Below are 19963 nucleotides of genomic sequence, written 5' to 3'. Positions count from 1 at the left end.
TAACATTTGTGAATGTAAATCATGCCCTCCCAAAGCCAGAGAGCAGAGAACTTTTCGGGTCAAACTTGCGACGACACTATTCCTGGAGATGCTCGTAACATTTTCCGGCGAGGAACTAAAAATGCCATAACATAAACCTCACTTGGGAGTAAAAACAAACCTTCAGTGCCTCCAATAATCACTTGTTTCTGATCCAACTCCAAGATTTTCCATCTAAATGTTATCACAGGTTGGTTTCTCAATTCTCTGCTTTCCAGCTTTGGCAAAGAGCTTCCCGTCTTCACAAATAACGACTCTCTTTATTCCAGGAGTTGTGGAATGCATGTATGTGTGTATCTGTGATGAACATTTGGGGGAAAAAAAAAAAAAAAAAAGAGAAAACACGGCTGGAAAAACTGTAGCTGGCTTAAGCTCAGTCTGCCCAACTTAGGCAGCTCTGACTCTCTTTTTCTGAGTTGAAAAAGAGGGGAAATGAATAGAGGAAGAGAAGAGAAGAGAAGAGAAGAGAAGAGAAGAGAAGAGAAGTGCATAACTGAGCCAAAAGCTCTAGTTATTCAAGGCTGGCTGCTCACCACAGCCATCCCCGTTCACTAAAACAGCTGTCATTTTCATCTCAAGGGTCAGTTTGCATTTCACAAAAAAAAAAGAGATGACCTGCTGCTTGCTTTGTCTGCAGCATGACAGTGTTTTTTTAGGTGAAAATTTTTTTGCCTCAAGCATTCATTGCCACAGCATCACCGAGGCTGAAGCAGACCCTGTTCATGAAGCTTTGGTTTTACGTCCTGGTCCATAAGTTTGTGATTGATGTTACACAGACATGTTTAAGCCAAATGAGAAATTGATGTTGGCCCCGGGAATCGCAAGCTCATTAAAACATACTAGTGCTCCTGTCATGAGGAGACCCACCCCTGAAAAAAAAAAAAAAAAAGAGCTCATTTTCGGCGCCAAGCCAAGGAACAATCGTAAAAGTTGTGTTTGTTATTTGTCATTGTTGATGTGTATCTGCTGGCTTCTGCGAGCTGCCTGTGTCCACAGTAATCTTATTGACTCCAGTTAGCGTGGGTCTGCCCCTGATATCTCCAGCTCTGCTCTCCATAACCTTATAAGTAAGTCCCTGCACAGAGTCTCTTTTGTAATCTTGATCATTCGCTGCATGCTTGTGTGTGCATGTGCGCGCGGTGCATTAGGTCTCCTTGGGTTGACATGCGCACCCCCAACAGCCCCACACTTCCCCTGGCCCTGCCTCCCCGCCTCCTCTCCTTCCCCACCTCTTGCTCCAGTCAGGCTTTGGGTTGCCATAGCAACGGCTCCCCTTCCACATGCCACAGAGTGGTAGATCATGCATCAGCAGAGAGTGATAGAGAGAGGGAGAAAGAGAGGGAGAGAGGGAGAGGAAATACCAAGCTCTGTTTGACATGGCCTCTCATAGCATAGCGACACGCTCCTGACCACCTCTGTTTACCCTAGATACACACACACACACACACACACACACACACACACACACACACACACACTGCTAGCACAAGTACAGACAACTCTCCTCTCTTTTCCCTGGTGTATGTGTGAGTGTCTCTGTATCTTCCTTCACCTCCTTCCTTTGTTCTTTGACTTCTTCAGCATATACCTCTCTTTGTCTTTCTCATTCCGCTCCCCCCTTGATTCTCTCTGTTGATTTTCCTCTCTCTCCCTCCCTCGCTCTTCCACTCTACTTCTATCAGTCTCACTGTCATTCTATGTGTACTGGTGACTCATATCTTCCAACTTAGCATGCACGCCATCTCTGCAGGTAAAAAGCCTGGGACATATGCTGAGGAGGTGAAGTGACGGACTGTAGATGGGAGAGAGCAGGCAAGTGCTCCCGTAGCCCATCCTCACTCGCTGAGATTGAGTAATACATTTTATGAGCTCAAAGCAATAAAAAAAGACAAAAAAAACAAAACAAAAACGCTTGGTTGCAGAAAGCAGGGCGCATGCAGAAAACAATATTGTAAATACTGGAAATAGGGGCGCGTGAGAAAGAGAGAAAGGCGACGGGGTGCGTTTTTCTGTCTGCCTCTCTGCTGGAGAGGAAATCTTCTCCTCCGTCTCCTTTCCTACGTCTGGTCAGCTGCTCTGCCTTTCTGTCTGCCTCCTACGTCTTCGCCTGCCGCCTGTCTCCCTGCCTGCCTGTTTTCCAGGGCAAAGCAAAGCCCTCGGCTCCCTCCCTCTCCGCTCTCATGTGCCGAACACACTCAGCCTCCTCTGCTCTTCTGTTAAATGAGTTCCACATGGCCCTGCAGGCTGCAGGCTCTGCACGGCCAGAGGAGGAGCGCAGCAGACACACACACACACGCACATAACTACACACGCTCACTGAACTCACACAGTCCAGAGCCAGGGGTTCAAAGGTCACTCCCAGCAGACCTTGAGAAAGCAACCGTTTCAAAGTGGCCTCTCACTCCGTCAAAACACCCCCCCTTGTATATCGTGCCTGCCCGGGTGCCGTGTGTTAGAGTGAATGCAGAGGCTGAGGGCAGGACGCATACAAATGTTGACTGGCTGACTGACTGGCTGACTGTGATGCTGGTGGTCTGAAATGCCTGCACATTCACTACACGGCTCGTTGGCTTGTTTGTTTGTCTGTTTGCCGCCGTGACTGACTGTCTGACTGGCTGCTGGACTGGTTTGTGCTATGACTTACTTAAAGGGGATTTGAGATTTGGTCCGAACGCTGGCCTGCACACGCCGAGTTTCAGGATCAGTCACACACTCACATCCACGTTCTGAACGTTGACAGTTTCGGTTTCAGGTATCGCGCCATTCACTCTTCCGTGTCAAACACAAAGGTTGAATTGAGTCATGATGATTCAGACTCAACTGACAAACATGTGGAATGAGCATAATAACAGCAATAATTTATCAGTGTGTCAGGCTGACCATGAGAACCATGTACTCTCAACCTTCAAATTTTGTGTTTATTCCACTTTTTTTTGTGAATTATTTCTAAAGGGTCCTCACTTTGATGCAATTTTACATAGAGCACCTTTAAAGCATTATCAAAAAAAGAAGTTGCACTTTTGTGATACTTTCCGAAGTTTATATTGACCTTGTGTACTTTCTAGGCTAGTCAATTTTCTCTGCGTCACAACACAAGGCTGTGTTAAATGGTTTCTAGCAAGCTATCTGGCTTGCTTCGTTTACAGTGCAGTGCAATTTTGACCAATAGGATCAAGCCCTACTGGTGGATGACTGTATTACCTGTGTAGAACTCATGCACAGTCTTTTAAAATTAGAGCAAAAATTTGCTCTAGTTTGTTTTTGAGGCTGAGTTTGTGAAACACAATGGAGTGAATGGGAAGTTAATTAAAACTGGAATCATCAATACTTTAAGTGATGGTGTAGGTGATTGACAACTATGGCTTTATATCACAAAAAGTCCACATTCCTTTAAGTTGAAAACAGGTGAGGTTTACTATACATTTAGGCTGGCTGATTCATTGATATTGTATGTATACTGTGATTAATGGCAGCATATATTTGGGTATCCTGATATTGTGATAAGGTGAAAGTGTAGTCTTCTCCTGGTGTTAAAGAATGCAGGGCAGCAAATTATGCAATTTCCTTTACTTAGTCTCTTCCAGCTGTTCTTTTATTTGCCTCTACCTGCTTGCTCATCATAGCCGCGTCACTAAGGATTGTTTATCAAGCATCTCTTGCGTGTGACCACCTTTTGAAAGCACCAATAATTATATCTTCCGTATCATCACAACATCAATATCGAGGCAAGCGGTCAAAGATATTGTGATATACGATTTTGCCCATAATGCCCAGCCCTTCTGCGAGGTAATCATTAGTGAATTGAACTAATTGAAGCAAACAGACTCAAACCCAATATCTGACTGAACCTCCGGAGTGCCAATGCGTACTATAAACACCGCAATTACACTAAACAGCCAGTCGGTTTTTTTTTTTGGACAAACTCATTCACAGCCAGCATGTAAATTCCAAAAGGACAACACTGAAACACAACAAATTATAGTACTCTTTAAATGTTGCAGGTAACAAGTGCACGGGTATGTAATAATAATAACAACACTTCCGAACAGGGGGGATTCTCTATAATTTAGAGCTGCTGAATGATAGGCAGTGGGTGATGGTTGGGTGAAGGACATGGCTGCTGTTGTCCCAATGTACCGTCCTGAGCTACTTGGGGCCGTAGGAGAGAAAAGGGAGGCTTCAGACCGAATCAGCTCATAGCGGAGCAGCTCTGAAAGCTCTGGGAATGGGAAATGGAAGTAATAACAGATGCCCCGAACAGCTTCAACCCCACTCCCTCTCCCTCTCTCTCTCTCTCTCTCTTTCTCTTTCTCTCTGCCAGGCCACCTCTTCCCCTTTTTCTACTTTGACTTTGCCTCTGGCAGTTTCTTTCTTGCCTCTTTCTTGCTTCCTCATACGATGCCCACATATTACACATTAATTTTTTTCGCCTCCATCACCTCTTGCGCTCCGAGACAGCTTCTTAAGTCCCTTCCCTCCTCCTCCCACCTGTCTCCCCCTCCTTCTATCTATTCATGTATCCATCTATCTGTCCAGCGGCTCAGCCATCCAGACACATCACTCTCAGACAGTGTGTGTGTGTGTGTGTGTGTGTGTGTGTGTGTGTGTGTGTGTGTGTGTGTGTCTATGGGGAGTCCAGGTTTTCAGACACTCTCTCCAACCTCGGCTCCTTGACCATTACTACTCCATTATCAGCGGCGATGGAGGGCGCGCCGCAGACGCCTAATGTATCCATTTCCCCCTCCATTTAGGACTCGGCAGCCCAGCGAGCTCCCGGAGTGCTCCCTGATTGGGATTGAATGTCCATTTAAACTACCGTCCGGCCACCAGGGAGGAGAGGAGAGGAGAGGAATAGGGGAGAGAGGTGAGTTGAGGAGAGAAGAGGAAGAGAGGGAAAGGAAGAGAATGAGAGGTGATGAAAGGAAAATGAAAGGAAAGGAATACAGAAGAATAGGAGGGAAGACAGGGATGTGTGAAAGAAAGAGTGCGAGAGAGCGAGTGCATGTTTGTGTGCTGAATGAACAGGGGAGGCAGGGGGGGGGGTTGCTCCCCAGCCTCTGATTTAGAGCTGAGATTTTCTATCGCTTTCTCTCTCTCTGTGTCTGTTTCCCTCTCTCTATCTCTCTCTCTATTGCTTTTTTTTTTTGGTTAAACTTTCAAATACGCCTCCTCGGAAAAGCATCCTCCTCTGGCACCGAGCCAAGTGTCAGAACTCGGCACTTGGTATTCTCAAGGTGCGCTTCTAAAAAGAGGGATTTGGAATTGAGATGATTGGAGCTGGCACATCCATAGAGGAGGACGAGGAGGGGAGGGGGGGGTAAGAGAAAGACAGTGAGAGAAAGAGTGAGAGAGAAAGAAAAGGAGGGACAGGGAAAGAGAGAGAGAGAGAGAGAGAGAGAGACAGGCAAGAGATCACACGCAAACAAGACTGGCGGAGGCGAAACAGTACCTTGTAGGAGAACTCCTCCATTCTTTCTGAAGAGGGGACTCCCCGACCACAGTGGAGGGCTGCAAAAGGGAGGAGGGATGTCGGGAGAGGGCGGAGGGAAAAAAAAAAAGAAGAAGAAGAGAAAGAAAGAGAGAGAGAAACTGGTCAATCATTTGATCATGTTGCAGCAGCAAACCAGTCCTGCAGGCTTCATTGCGAGGCAGATAGCAAAGCAGGAATTTGAGCCCATAAGCCGGCGCGCCTGATTATAGTGATTAGATTCCCGGGTGTCCCACTGTTGCCATTATTCCCTGTGATTACCTCGGAGAATTACAGCCTCGCTGCTGTAGTCCATGGGGGTAATTTCTCATGACAACCCCCCACCACCCACCACCGGCCCATTCACACGCATTCAAACACCCCTAATCAACACACACACACGCATTCAAACACACATATTCGCACTTTAAGACAGCTGCGCGTATGCACATATTTAAACAGAGGCTCGCGTACAGTCGTTCCCATGCAGCAAGGAGACACACAAGCACGCACACACACACACACACACACACAGCCGGCGACTCCGTTTAGGTGATCATTGCAGCACTAATGAGGGAGGTAATGATGGCATTTCTCACATAGACAGAGACGTCTTCACATGCACTCACTCACTCACGCAGCCGCACAGTTCACCCTCTGCTTATCTGGAATTTTTAAAGAGAAAGAAAGAGATGTAAAGAGAGAGAGAGAGGGATATAGCCTGTAAGGGCTTTTCCAGGTTGAGTGGTCTTTAGTTCCCTATTAGACAACACGTCTGACTGCTCGTGCCTTTCTCTGTCTTTCTCTCTCAGTAGCTAGAGGGGCTGTTCTCTGCTGTTTCACACACCATAAACTGTTAGGGCTTTATATTGTGACAGGTAGGACCGACATATAGCAAGAGGGAGGGAGAGAGAGACAAAAATAGACAAGACAAAGATTCAGATAACCAGCCAGAAACACACACACACACAAACACAAACACAAACACACACACATATGATTCCCAAAGCTGGTGGATGCTGAAAAATAACCCATTCATTTACACTAATCAGGAATGGAGCTCGAGAGAGTCCCGTTTGTAATATGAGTCTGGTTTTATGTCGAGCTAAGCTGCTGAATTAGAGGATTTGGACGTCTGCACTTGTGATGTAGCTCTCACCTCGCCAGATGCAGAGGGAGAGACGGACTTGAAACACGGCACAGACGCGTGTGCGGGCAAACACACACACACACACACACACACACACATACACACACACAAAAAGCAAAAGCAACGAACGCAAATTTCAGCCCTGAGCCACCTGCTGTTGCCATGGAGAGTTGCCACATTGCGTTGCCACGGCGATAACATATTTTTCCTGCGCTAACAGCCTGTCTGTTTTCCCCGCTTCCCCCCACCCCTCTCTTTCCCTGCCCATCTCATTCCCCCCACTCTACCCCGCTCTCTCTCTCACCCTCTCTCACCCTCTTTTCTCTCTCCTCCTTCTCTCTCTCTCCCTCTCTTTCTCTGACTCTCTCTCTCTCTCCCTCTCTCTCTCTCTCTCTCTCTCTCACTCTTTACCCTCTCAGCAAATAGCTTCATGGTGCGACGGCACCTGCCTTATACTACATGTGTTGCCATGGCGGCGTTCCCGTTGTCAAGGCAACCCCATGCATTTAATGTAGTGGGCGACGGGCTAAACTCATGGCAGACGTTCGTTCAATTCGCCCCCCCCACTCCTCCACCCCCACCCCCACCCCACCCCACCGCACCCCCCACATTACCCCTCATCTTTCTTTCCCAGGCAAGGCGAGAGGGAGGGAGGGTGGCTGAGCAAGATCTAGAGAGAGGAAGCGAGAGAGAGAGAGAGAGAGAGAGAGAGGGAGAGCGCTCCTCCCCATCCCCCTTGAGACACCCATTTCTCCTTCACTCCTTCCTCCCTCCATCCATTCTTCTCTCCCCTCCTCCTCCTCTCATCCAGATGCTGATGGGGTGTGAAGGAATGCACCATGGAGCTGACCTCCTACCCAGCATGCTCTCTCTCTCCTTCTCCCCCTTCACACACACACACACTCACACACACACACACACCTGTGCGCACACACACCTATCTCATGGAAATTCTCTGCATGTCTTGCATATGTCAGTGACGAATGAATTATATGCACGCGCGCACATGCATGGACTCCAACGCATGCATGCACTCAAACGCATGCACATGTACTTTGAACTGAAGCGCATGCACGCACACTGTACATGCGCATCTACACATACACACACCTACAAAGACTACACACACACAGAGGTTGGACCTACACGCATAAATGCACAAACACACACACTTACACATACAGATGCACACATAAATGCATCGATGTGTGCACATACACACACACACACACACACACTTTACAGGAGCAAAATGCAGGTGGGGGTTGACTGGTGTGGTGTGAGTTATTATGGTCCATGAAAATCGGAGAGGTGTGAGAGACAAGGAGAGCGGACAAAGAAGCCTCGTTTCTCTCCCTTTCTTTCTCTCTCCCACTCTTTCCCTCCCTCACCCAGGCTTAAATCCCTCCTTCTCTCCCTCTTTATTACCCCTCCCTCCATCACCCCCCGCCCACTCCCTCTCTCTCTCTCTCTCTCACTTTCAGTCCCTCTCTCTCCTTCTCCTCTCTATCCTCAATCATCTTCCGTTTTCCAGTTGCATAGAACTGCTCACGACAGTCCTTGACCTTAACAAAATAGACATGCTGTGCAACCATTCACGGTCATTACACTTCATATAATAATATCCTTGACTCTACTCGCCGAGTGCTGCACTTGAGAGAGATATTGTGCTATATTGATTTGACGCAAAGAGCTCCATGCGGCACATAAAGACGCCTGTTTGAATACTTTGTCCATGCTCCGGCACATGCATGCCTGCAGACAGACGTGAGCCGACGAGAGCGCACACGTACACAAACACGCACGTCAGTCTTGGAATAGATGTGAGGACCATTCATTGACTTCATCCATTCTCTCCATTCTCTTACCCTCTAACCCTGACCCTCAACTCTACACACCTGATCTAATCTCGCATTCAACTGGGGAAAAATGGACTCCCACAAGAAGACGGAACGTTGCATTTTCCTCCAGAGGGGATGCCAAAAGTGTATTTGCTTAACCCGCAGTCAAATGCTCTTATACTGATTTAGTGCTTATTGTAAACAACAAAAGGCGATTTGCTTTCTGGCATTTCTGATGTGCTCTTTTTGTTGTGCACTTCAGCTGAAATCAGATAAAGCGGAGCTCTGACACGACACCTGAATTTCCGAGTGCGAGCTGGATGACTGATCAGTGTGTCTTTGCGCAGCCCAGCCTCGTTTTCGCCGAGGTCCGCGTCGACACGAACGCAACACGAATCCTAATTCTAAACCTCACCCAAACCCTAAACCTCAGAAGTGAAGACTGTCTGAGATCATCTCGCTTTGCATGGGCGTCCTAACTCCAAAGCTGCAAAACTCGAACCCAGTTCTCAGTAGGACAACAAAACCACAACAGAAACACACACACACACACACACACACACACATGTATGCTGTCAGGGCCCTGTGTCACCAGAGACCCCGCACTCGACTCTAACCAGGAAATGGACTCTCCTCTCTTACTCTCCTCATTTCCCACTGAGTGTTACAATGCAAATGAACCCCCCCTCACCACCACCACCACCACCACCCCTGCTGCAACACCTCCCCGCCATCACACACACCCCTCCCTCCATGTTCCGAATCCGGCCTCTAATTTGTTCCACTTCCCCATACCTCATTGTTCAAAATGACACTTTTACATTTTACGGTGAACCAATTATTCTGTCTTACACAGTCCGCTGGCTCTGCAAGCCAACCTGCCCAGCTCAACTAGGGGGGCTGGTGGTGGGGGGTGGGGGGTTCAGGGAAAGCGAGAGAGGGTGAGAAAGAAAGGGAGAGAAAGCGAGAGAGATAGAGAGAGCGAGAGAGAACAAGACAAAGTAGAAGAAGGAATGGACAACTAATAGCACCTCTCGCTGACATATCCTCAGGGATGGACGAAGGAGCTGGAAAACGAGAAGTTAGAAGACAGAGAGAGTGCGGGGGTGGGGGGCAGGGGTCGGGGAAAGGAGTGAAGGTAGACAAAGGAGGGTTTAATTGAATGATAAAGTGGCAGAGAGAGAGAGAGAGTCCAAAGAGTGGAGAGAGAGAGAGAGAGCGAGAAGGGGGTGGGGGGGGGGGGGGGGTGGATAAATCACAAAGGGGATAAATAAAGAAGACGAAGCACTGGGTGCTCCTCTATTTGTGATATACGCCTGAGGATGAGCAGGAGGCTGTGTGGGATATTAGAAGAGGAGAGAAAGGGAATGAGAGGAGCGGAACGGAACGGAAGAGTGTGATGTGCCAGAGGAGAGGAATGCGAAGAGAAGAGGAGGATGGACGGAGCAAGATGAACGCAAAAACGAGAGTGGAATTAAGAGAATGAGAGTCCACAACAACAGATTGAAAACAAGACTCAGAAACAAGTAGAGAGCACGGAGTAAAGTGCGGGAGGTGTGGTGGTGGTGTGCGGTGTTTGTTTGTGTGTGTGTGTGTGTGTGTATGTGTGTGTGTGGGGGGGGTGTAAATAGAGAGAGAGCGACGAAAGAGGCCTGGGGGGCAGGAGAGGCTGGAGTGAGGGTGAGGGAGTGAACAAGTGAACAAGAGGGGGGAAGAAAAAAAAAACGGCAACTGAAGTCATATCGCTTTTACCTGTGATGTGCCGGAGGGTGAGGGAGATATAGGAGGAGAGATGGAAGGGTTGTTGCATAAAAACGGCGTGCAGAAAGACTTTAGGCGGGGATGGGGTGGGTAAGCTGTATAAAGCCTAAGGCTGGGTGGGTGGAGAGAGAGAGAGAGAGAGGAAGAGAGAGAGAGAGAAAGACGGAAAGAGAGCGAGGTGGCGCGCTGGGTGGACGTGAACAAAAGCAGAGTGTTTTATCTTATATGTGCCTGAGGTGAGGGAGAGGGAGGAGGATGCAAAGAGCCAGAGATGTAGTGTTAGGTACAACAGATATGAGTGATTCCATTTTTTTTTTTTTTAAAGTATTTCGCTTTAACAGGTAGACACAGCGAAGAGAGGCGGCGTGGACTGGAGAAAGGGGGTTATGACCTGCAACAAGGGTCCCATGCCAGGTCTGATAGTTCCCAACGAAGCCCCCAGCAGTGTTGGGGAACGTTACTTGTAAAACTTACTTGTTGCATTACGACATTGCTGCCATACTAAAATAACCACTACTACAGTGTTATCTATTCAGAACAGTAACACGTTAGTGCTGCTAAAAATAGAGCCCCGTTTACGATGTCTTGCACATGTTGATTATTCTTACTACTTACACGTCTTAACACTATAATCAATGTATTGCATAGCCGTCTGAGGCCCATAATTAACTCTGCGGGGTAATTACAGGAATAACAGACTTGTCCTTTTCACCAACAAATTCAAACAGTGGGAATACTTCCATGGTGTTAAAGGACCGTACCAGTGATTGTGCATGTTGAGCGTAATACCAACAACATGAATTTATTTCATATTTCTGATCATTTTTTTCCCCCAAAGTAAGCAGTTGTATTTTACAAGTCCGATAAATACTTTTTCCTCCCTTTAATACAGCCGTTGGTGTCCATTCGTTCCATTATGATATGAAGAATCACTTTCAGAGACTTCAGACTTTCTCAAGAGCAGTATTCCATCACCGTATTAAAGTCGTCGACAGTAGTTTTCCACTGTTGTGTTTTGATGACTTGACATTGAGTGTCAAGTGAGTGAAACGGCCCCTCCGCCAGAAAATAGTCCCCAGGGAAACATTTACTTTATGCAGCAATTATGAGTTCCTTAGCTTATGAAGGCAGTGACTTCGTTAGCTGCAGAGGTAGAACATTGTAAGGTGGGTGTTTCAAGCAAAAAATCCAAATTTGGAAATCGAAGGATTTTAATTATTAGATATTAATTTAGTATTGCAGCATGATTGGTAAAATGGTTTGCTGCAATGTAAGACATTCAAAGTCACTGGCTGGGTCCTTTAAGTGTCCTTCATGCCTGCCATGAGCATTTGCTGTTAAACGCAGGTGTAATCTACAACAAACCTACAGAGCCTTGGTGTACAGACAACAGTTGGGAATTATGTTTATATTTATTTTTGTACCACAAAAGAATCAGAATAAATGATCATCTAAAGTTGTGTACTTGAAAAAGCAACTACGTTCTGGATTACTTGAACGGAGAAACGCACACTTGAGGGAACTAGCTGCCACAAAAAAGTAATCCAGTGTGCTTCTTTGTGTTGTGTAACCCTCAACACTGGGCACCAGGATTCTCCGCATGCTTTGTAACCAACCAACTAAAAATCCATCAGTCAATCAGTCATCCTTGTTCCATTAATTCTATCTATTCTGTTATTAGTCTTGGCATCAACTTGAGGGGTTTTATCATTTGTCAGCATCATCCTTAAAATTAGTCAACAAAGTGCTCTGCCCTGCCGTTTGAAGTGGCACAGTCTGCCGTTAAATCAACGCTTGACTTGCTTAGTGTTAATCAATCAATCAATCAATCAATCAATCGCATCACATCATGGCCTTACCTGTGGTGATATGTCTGAGGCAGGGTGGGCGGGGAGGTGGAGGGGGTGGCGAGGCCGGGCGAGTAGGGGTGATACGGCGTCTTCTTCAGCGCCTGGATCAGGTTGTGCCTGTACTCGGGATCTATGGACCACAGAGAGCCTTTACCTATGCTCTGAGAGAGAGAGGGAGATAAAGAAAGAAAAGAAAGAAAGAGAAAGAAAGATAGAACGGAAGATAGAAAGAAAGAAAAAGACAGGGGCGGAGAGAGGAGAGTGGTGTTATTGGAGGTGCCGCTCAAAGCACATCACAAACACAGCACGGTACACTGAGCCAACAAGTCCAAAGCACAAACACAAGCTCAAAGTCCAGACCTTCTGTCGAATTCTTATGTACACAACCACCTGTACACACGGCAGTGCCGCATTCCCACAGAGGAAGACCTTGAGAAGGAAAGCAGTCTCTGCATCTGCTGATTGAAACACCAACAGATTACTACCTCCTCCTCCTCCTCCCCCAAAAAATCTAAAACTAAAACGTCGACCTTGTGTCCCACACAAACATTCGCATATTCCCACAGAATATAACACTCGGAGGAATGAGAATTAATACATTCGCAGTGCCGCCTCCCTCGATTTTCTCCCTATCTTCCTCTCCTCTAAAAAACCATGAAGCTTTTTTGATTAAGACACAGGGAAACTCTTTAACTTTTTCCACTCCAGGGGAGATGATGGTGTGTATTTTTAGATCAAAGCAGCTTCCCCCTCACCTAATGAAGCTGTCGGCTCCCCATCTTAGCGGAGCCGGCCTATAGATTATAGACAGGGGAGGGATCTCAGACAAGCCGGCATGAAAAAACATTACTCTCTCTCTCTCTCTGTCTCCATCCCTCACAGCCTACACTGCTCTTTCATCTGCCTTGTCAACTGCGTTTGGTAAAATCTGGGAGTTTGTGTTAGTGTGCGTATGGAAGAGAGACAGAATGGTAGGAAGAGAGAGAGAGAGAGAGAGAGAGAGCACATAGTAAATATAAAATTAAAGCCCTCCTGCCTCATGATCAGTACACTTTGTTGTGCTCTGTGATATGATACAGGTACAGCGATGGGGTGGAGAGATGTCATGACTGCGTGGTTTCGTCGCTCCGCGTGCACCGCGAGGAATCTCTAAAGAAGTAAGTGTCAGATGCGTCAGAGCCATGTGGGTGAGCATTAATTGGAGGCAAACTTTCAAAGCCTGCAGCAGAATTCGTATTTTAGCGGATGGGAAAATCCATACCTTAATGCTTCAAATGCATCCTACCTCGGCACCAAATTTAATTTGTCATCCAATTTACTTGCTAATGTTTTGGGGGCAAATTTTAATAAAACGTCGACCGAAAACTAGTCTTTGGGATGTGAAAGGAATGCTAGATTTTCTTCGTTACCTGACAGAATAATGCTATTGGAGTTAACTTTATTTACCCTTAAGTACTTTTTGAAGACAGTAGCTGCGTTTACATGGACTCTAATATTCCACTAATCATCAAAATAACAGCCCAATCAGAATAAAAATGCCTTGAGTAACTACCTCAACCAGAGGAGCCTGGCCCAATCTGGCCTGACTGGAGGGAAATTCAATCGGGCTGGAATGGGTGGTGTAAACCTTTGATAATCCGTTCAATAGGAAAATATTAGTGCCTAATAACCATGTAAAAGCTTGATCTGATCGTTTCTCCCCGGTTGGAATAAATCTGTTCTTTCTGCACATGTTTGCTCCACGTGGGGTTAACATTAAGTGACGTGACAAGTTTCCTGGAGGGACAGAAACATGGCGGTAGCAAAACACAAGTGGTCTGTGGCTGATAAAGCTTTTTTTTTTTTGTTGGAAAGATCAAATCTTTAAAGGATCGTTGAAAGGCTCGAAACCACCAGTTGTTCAAACAAGTATTTGAAAAGATGAACGAAGCTGGAATCCACTTACTCAGCAACCAGATCAAAAACCGCAGGAAAGGTTTGAAGGCTGCGCGTTACAAGGCTAAAAGTCGAAACGGCAAAAAATGGTTCCGACCGAGCCGGTTTTCATTTCACAGTGTTGTGCACGACCTGATGTTAGAGCGACCGTTGGCAAACATGACTCAGCCTATATTTTCTTTATATTTCCGTCAGATTAGACTCTTCCAAGCAAAAAACACTTTGCACATGTCAAAAAACTTCCATTCTGATTAAATGTTTTGGGGTCTTATCATGTAAACAGTTAAGGTGGAATTGCTAATCATAATGATTTCAATGGGGATGAAGAAATATTGTTCATGTAACAGCCGCTAGTGTTTGCTTTGCTCCATTTTCCACCCCAATAATAAGTTAAGGGGTTGACACTTTTATTGATTAAAATTTACTAGAATACTAATGCAACACTGGCAAATAAACCACATAAAAAATTAGGGCTGCAACTAATCTATCACTTATTTTTTTGATTAATGAATTAATTATTTAGTCTGTAGAGTGTCAAAAATAATGACAAATGCTCATGGGAAGTTAGAGGGAAAAAGTCATATATCTTCAAATTGATTCCAGGGTCTGACCAGAAGCCAAAAAAACCCTGAAGTAGTAATTTTATAATGATATGAATGGAGAAAAGTAAGCAAATCTTAGCGTATTCGAGATATTAGTGAAGCTGCAATCAGCAAATGTTTGGCATTTTTACTTGATGAACGACTAAAACGATGAATCAGGTATGATGCGTTTTTCTGTGCAATGACTAATCAATTAATTGACCGATCATTTTAGTGCTAATAAGTTGCCGCTGGTGTCACTGCCAAGGTAGAGCATGTTTGAAACTCAGTCCTCTAAAAAAAAAAAAAATAAATAAAAAAAAAAAAAATCAACAGAAGCTGTGCCTCAGGCTTCAGAGATGTTTTTAAATTAACACTCATGGCTCCGGCATATCTGACATTTCTTCTTAATACATTCCTTCGCATACCGACTGCACTCCAGAGTGAATTATGACATATCTCGCGAGCCACAATAAAGAGCATGTTGTGTCTCTCTATCTGCATCCTGCTCCAAACATGGCTACTGAATGGGTCAACATCAGTCCACATTAGCCAGATACTGTGATACAACTCGTCGCTGCATCTGACCTTGTAGGAATATGAGAAGCTAATAGGATGTGTGTGTGTGTGTGTGTGTGTGTGTGTGTATTGTTGTTTTGTGTCTCCGCTGTCTGCTCTGCATTAGTATGTCAGTGTTGTAGTATACAGGCCATATGTGCTGTGTTTGGCTGTGTGTGTTTGTGTTTGTGTGTGTGCATGTGGGTGCGTGGGTGAGTGTGTGTGCCGAGTTCCCTACAGAGTGTGATATTACCCAGCGTGGTCTGCTCCTGGGAGTGCTTCTATTACTGCCAGCAACGCCTCTCCTGGAGAGCATGATATTACACACACATACACTCACTCCCACAGAGGTGACCCCCACTGGGCCAAATTTCCCCTTGCACCTCCAGCCGCCAGCCGTATGTGTGTGCGTGTGTTTGTGTGTGTGTGTGAGTGTGTGTGTGTGCCTACTGTCTGCCCGCTTGCCAGCCGATTAAATCAATGCTCTCTACAGAAGCACTGTCTGCTGGGCCCTTGCCATTGCCAACCCGCCAGCCAATCAAAACGCTCAATCTGTAACCCCCCCGGTCGATAGGCCAATCACAGGGCGCGACACACAGGAAGGGTCTGTCACCTGGGTTATAGCGGTCTCCTTGGCAACAGGCAACATCAGGGGTTGGAAGCAGGAGGAGGTGCAGCAGAATTTTCATTTTCTGGCAGATTCACAGAGTCGAGCAACATCTTTAAAAATCGATTATCACAAAAATTTGAGGTCGGAGCAGGGCATAAGGGTTTTTCGTAGGGTTAAAGTTTGGTTTAAGGTATAATTCACTTTTTAAAACTATGAGTACCCTGCTAATGCTGCAGCTTATCCAACAAAAAAATGACAATACTGAAAGGTTGAAGCGGGTAAACAACTGCGGCCTCGGATAATATTTGTGGATCTCCGTTTATATTTTTTCCTTTCTCTGTTCCCTCGATCCAATCTGATCTTTGTCTTCTGAGAGGAGCAGCAGCTTGGTTGTTGGAGGAGACTTTTATCTGTGTTCCCTCTACTTGCTGTGCCTTGGATCATAGCTGCATTATTCAAGTATTAGTAATAGCCGATGAGCTCAATTACAAAATTGCATTTGAAGGGTAACACCTACTTACACAACAGTTACACAATAGCTGTCTTTTCACCTTCCAATTAAAACATTTGCATTTCCACTGTTGTGCCGATAGCCCCGCAGTCTTGCCCTATGAGCCGCCCATCACACACTGCCTCAGAGCAAACACCACACACAACTTCAAAGCATGTGAATTGCAAGTAGGAAGTGAGTGGTTAAAGTCTGCATACCTGGCACCAACTAACTATTGAACTCCGTACCACAGGATTATTTCCGCTGGGACGCCACTTTGTGTGCTTTGTACTGAGATGTCAAGTTTTTTTCAGTTTTTTGCAGACCTGTCCCATTATGCGTCGGATCCCCTCTGCTGCCAGCTTTCTCGCCATATATTGCACAAGATCCTCATTTCAGCAAACACCGTCGATTTGGCGATGGACGTTATCCTCGGTCCAGATAGTGAGCAGAGCCCTAATGTCCTCATTTGACCAGTACTGCCGGTTGTTCTCCATTTTTCCTTTCTGCTATTTTTCTGCTACAAGAGCAAGCTGCTGTGCTGACATCTGTACTTATCAGCTGCACCCGTCTCCCCACCAATAACCCTTAACTCCGCCTCAGGCCTCGGTTAGCCCCGTCTGGCCCATGGGTATTTGGTGGGCCGTTAGCACCTAGAAACTGACCCCGACAGTGCCAGGCGCGATCAAAGATTGGAAGTGACAATGGAAACGCAACTGGCCTTGGCACACACCAGCACGCCTGCATTTGGCGCGACAGTGGAAAGTCGGCGAGTCATCTCTGATATAAAAGGCGAACTCAAAAAGGCATTGCATCACTCACAGCACTGTGGGCTACAGCTATCATTACAGCACATAATTATCTGTATTTGGATATATCAAAGTAACAAACATCCAACACCAGTTTTTTTAAAAAGTTATGTAAAACAATTTGGAAAGAACCCCTCCACTTCAGCCTTACCATGTCACTGGTTGTGTTGTTATTATCGGCAGCAGAGACAGTAGCAGTTGTGATTTAGAGGCTGGGGATTTTATACACCTCTGTGTTGTAAAGCCACAGAATCTTCTCCTGTTTGTAATGAGAAACTCAGTGCATCAACATGGAACAAACGCATGCATGTGCACACACGCACAGAGACACATAAACACACATTAAAAAAAAAAAAAAAACACACTGAACTTGCCTGGGGCACCTCGAAGATAGAGACTGAGAGAAAGACAAAGGGAAAGACAGGAGGGAGAGGGAGAGAGAGAGAGAGAGAGAGAGAGAGAGAGAGAGAGAGAGAGAGAAAAGAGTGAGTGTGTGTGTTGATTGTCTGTGTTGCCAACATCTGTTTCCTGTGTTATATAAGCTGTGGGGGCTGGTCTCCCTTGGAAATGGGAGATATTAAAAAGTCCTGCTGCCACTGACCTTACTACTAATACTATGTTACTGCTGCTACATTCTTAACACCAGTGCAATAGGCTCATATACATTCAGCGACCATTAACACCATTAACCTATACCTAGACAATATTCCATGCATAACTCATCATTTCCAATAAAGGAAAAATCCACTAGAAGGCAGTCCTCCTCATCTTGCACTCGTAAACCACCAGAAATACTTAAATTAAACAATACTGAGAGAACCACATTCATAACAGTAATTCTGCGTTCATCCCAACTCGGGACTTGGAATTTCCGTCTTACACATTTCTGCACTGCGATGACATCACGTTCATGGGAAAAAACGGATGACGAGGAAACTGCATTTTCCTCCAGGTGAGAATATCAAAACTGTATGCAGCAGGATTCACTTAACCCTATAAAGCAGAACTATGAAAGAACTGGCAGAAAATTCCATTTTTTTTTTAAAATTGAACCCTTTATTTAGTCCTATAACAAAAAATATATATATGTAAAAAAAAATTCAAAAACTATGTTATTACACAACCTTTCTGGTGTATGATATATGATATGTACAAGTGCCAATGGTATGGTCCAGGGTGAACAGGGGAAGTCTTCAAAGGTATGCAACAGTATTTTGGTCAAGTATTGATTAAACTGAAAACGAAAAGCGGAATTGAAAATGTGTATCATGTATGATACGAATGGCGTTATAGGGTTAAACACTCTTATTTTGATTCAGTTATTACCATTGACAACAAAAGACAATGTGAAATGACACCCAAATTTCTAACTCCCAGTTAGATAACAACATCAGAGCTCGTTTTTTGTTTTATGAATTGAGGTGAACGCTGCATAACCAAGCTGACACTCACTCTCTATGCAAAGAGTAATTTAGCAAATTTTACTCTTATCATCGTTAACTGTTCAAGCAACTAAAAATGTACCACTGCTATAATTAGAACGTCGCCATATAAAGCCTTTATTTATTGCTAATCCAACACCACATAACACCATTTTAACCGTTTGTGCAGGCAACAGCGAGGAGGCCAAATGGGATGAAACAAGGCATAAAACTAGAATCACTCAACTATGACCCTCTAATGTAAGAGCACGGAAACATTACAAGGCATCAGCACAAGAGGCTTACTTGTACGTTTCAGTGCACTATCAATTTGACTTGACCTATACCATTTGGCGTGTACTTTAATCTAAAGCACCTTACAAGTGCAATGAATGTACACGGGCGTCTACGTTTCAAATGAAAGCATTAACCCAGGCGGTGCTAATCCACCGTGGTACAAGGAGCCATCAATGCTTGCACACAGAGATAGTCAGACAATATAATAAAGGGTGTAACAATATGAGTATACAGCTGGACTAATACACTGTGGACCAGGTAAACATTTGAACTTCAATTAAGACATACAGTACAGTACCGAACCTATTTTCTGTGTGCCCATTAGTTTTAATTTAGTCCAAAGTATGCAATTCCCAAAGCCCCCGTGGTATTTTGTCATTTAGCATGTTAATTTCAGAACTCTTTATTTTTCCCATCTCCCATATCGGTTCCAGTGGATGTGCACAATGTTTTTTTTTTTTTTTTCCTCTCCTTATTGCTGTAGCATTACTGAAACAGACTAATTTGGGTTTTGGGTTCCATGTTTATTTTATCTTATTTTAATCCCAGTGTTTGTCCCAGTTTTTGTTGGGATGCAGGATCCTTCAAAATGATGCAGAGGTAACAATGTTTTGAGGGAAAATGCCATTAAATTCTATACTTTTTTCCTACATTTTCTTCAAGCAGCAGAAGGAGTTTTGTCGCTCTTGTGACCTCCTGGTGCTCAATGAGTATAGACTTAACCTTGACTTGTCAAACTTTAGCTTACTGTAAACACTGTGGTTTCACAAAGGCCAGAGTTAAACTGCAAAAAGAAGCGAGGGCGCGTCCCGTCTGAAGAAGGCGAGGGTGAGTTAGGGGTGACACAACAGTGAAGCGCAGCACCAAGAACATTCATAGCGTGATTACAAAACTGCCTGTTCTCTCCACTGTGCTTTCATAAGAGGCTTTGAGTGATGTATTGCTGTGTGTGTGTGTGTGCGTGCGTGCGTGTATGTGTGTGTGTGTGTGTGCGGCTGTTATAACATTGATCTTCAGCGCTGATCCAGAAGTCTGAGGGCAACAACACTTGTCGTTCAGCACTGAGAAGAATCCTGTTTGTAAACAATGCCATGGCAACCGTGGGACTCACACTCTCTCACGCTCCCTCACAAGTTTGCACGGAAGCACGCACG

At 45.3% G+C, this 19963-nt stretch overlaps 1 protein-coding gene across 1 annotated transcript in view; it reads right to left on the bottom strand.

Moving 5' to 3' along the window:
* ches1 (checkpoint suppressor 1) overlaps positions 1–19963 on the bottom strand; it is a 57051-nt gene that overhangs the window by 6160 nt on the left and 30928 nt on the right. Inside the window, exons 3-4 of the mRNA XM_030047227.1 lie at positions 12118–12269; positions 5489–5547 (exon numbers count right to left, since the gene is read on the bottom strand). Coding sequence (XP_029903087.1) covers positions 5489–5547; positions 12118–12269 — 211 coding nt within the window. The remainder of the gene's footprint in view (positions 1–5488; positions 5548–12117; positions 12270–19963) is intronic.

This window comes from Myripristis murdjan, chromosome 24 (genome assembly GCF_902150065.1).
Source record: "Myripristis murdjan chromosome 24, fMyrMur1.1, whole genome shotgun sequence".
NCBI classification, from domain to species: domain Eukaryota; kingdom Metazoa; phylum Chordata; class Actinopteri; order Holocentriformes; family Holocentridae; genus Myripristis; species Myripristis murdjan.
This window is presented reverse-complemented; position numbering and strand designations above follow the sequence as displayed.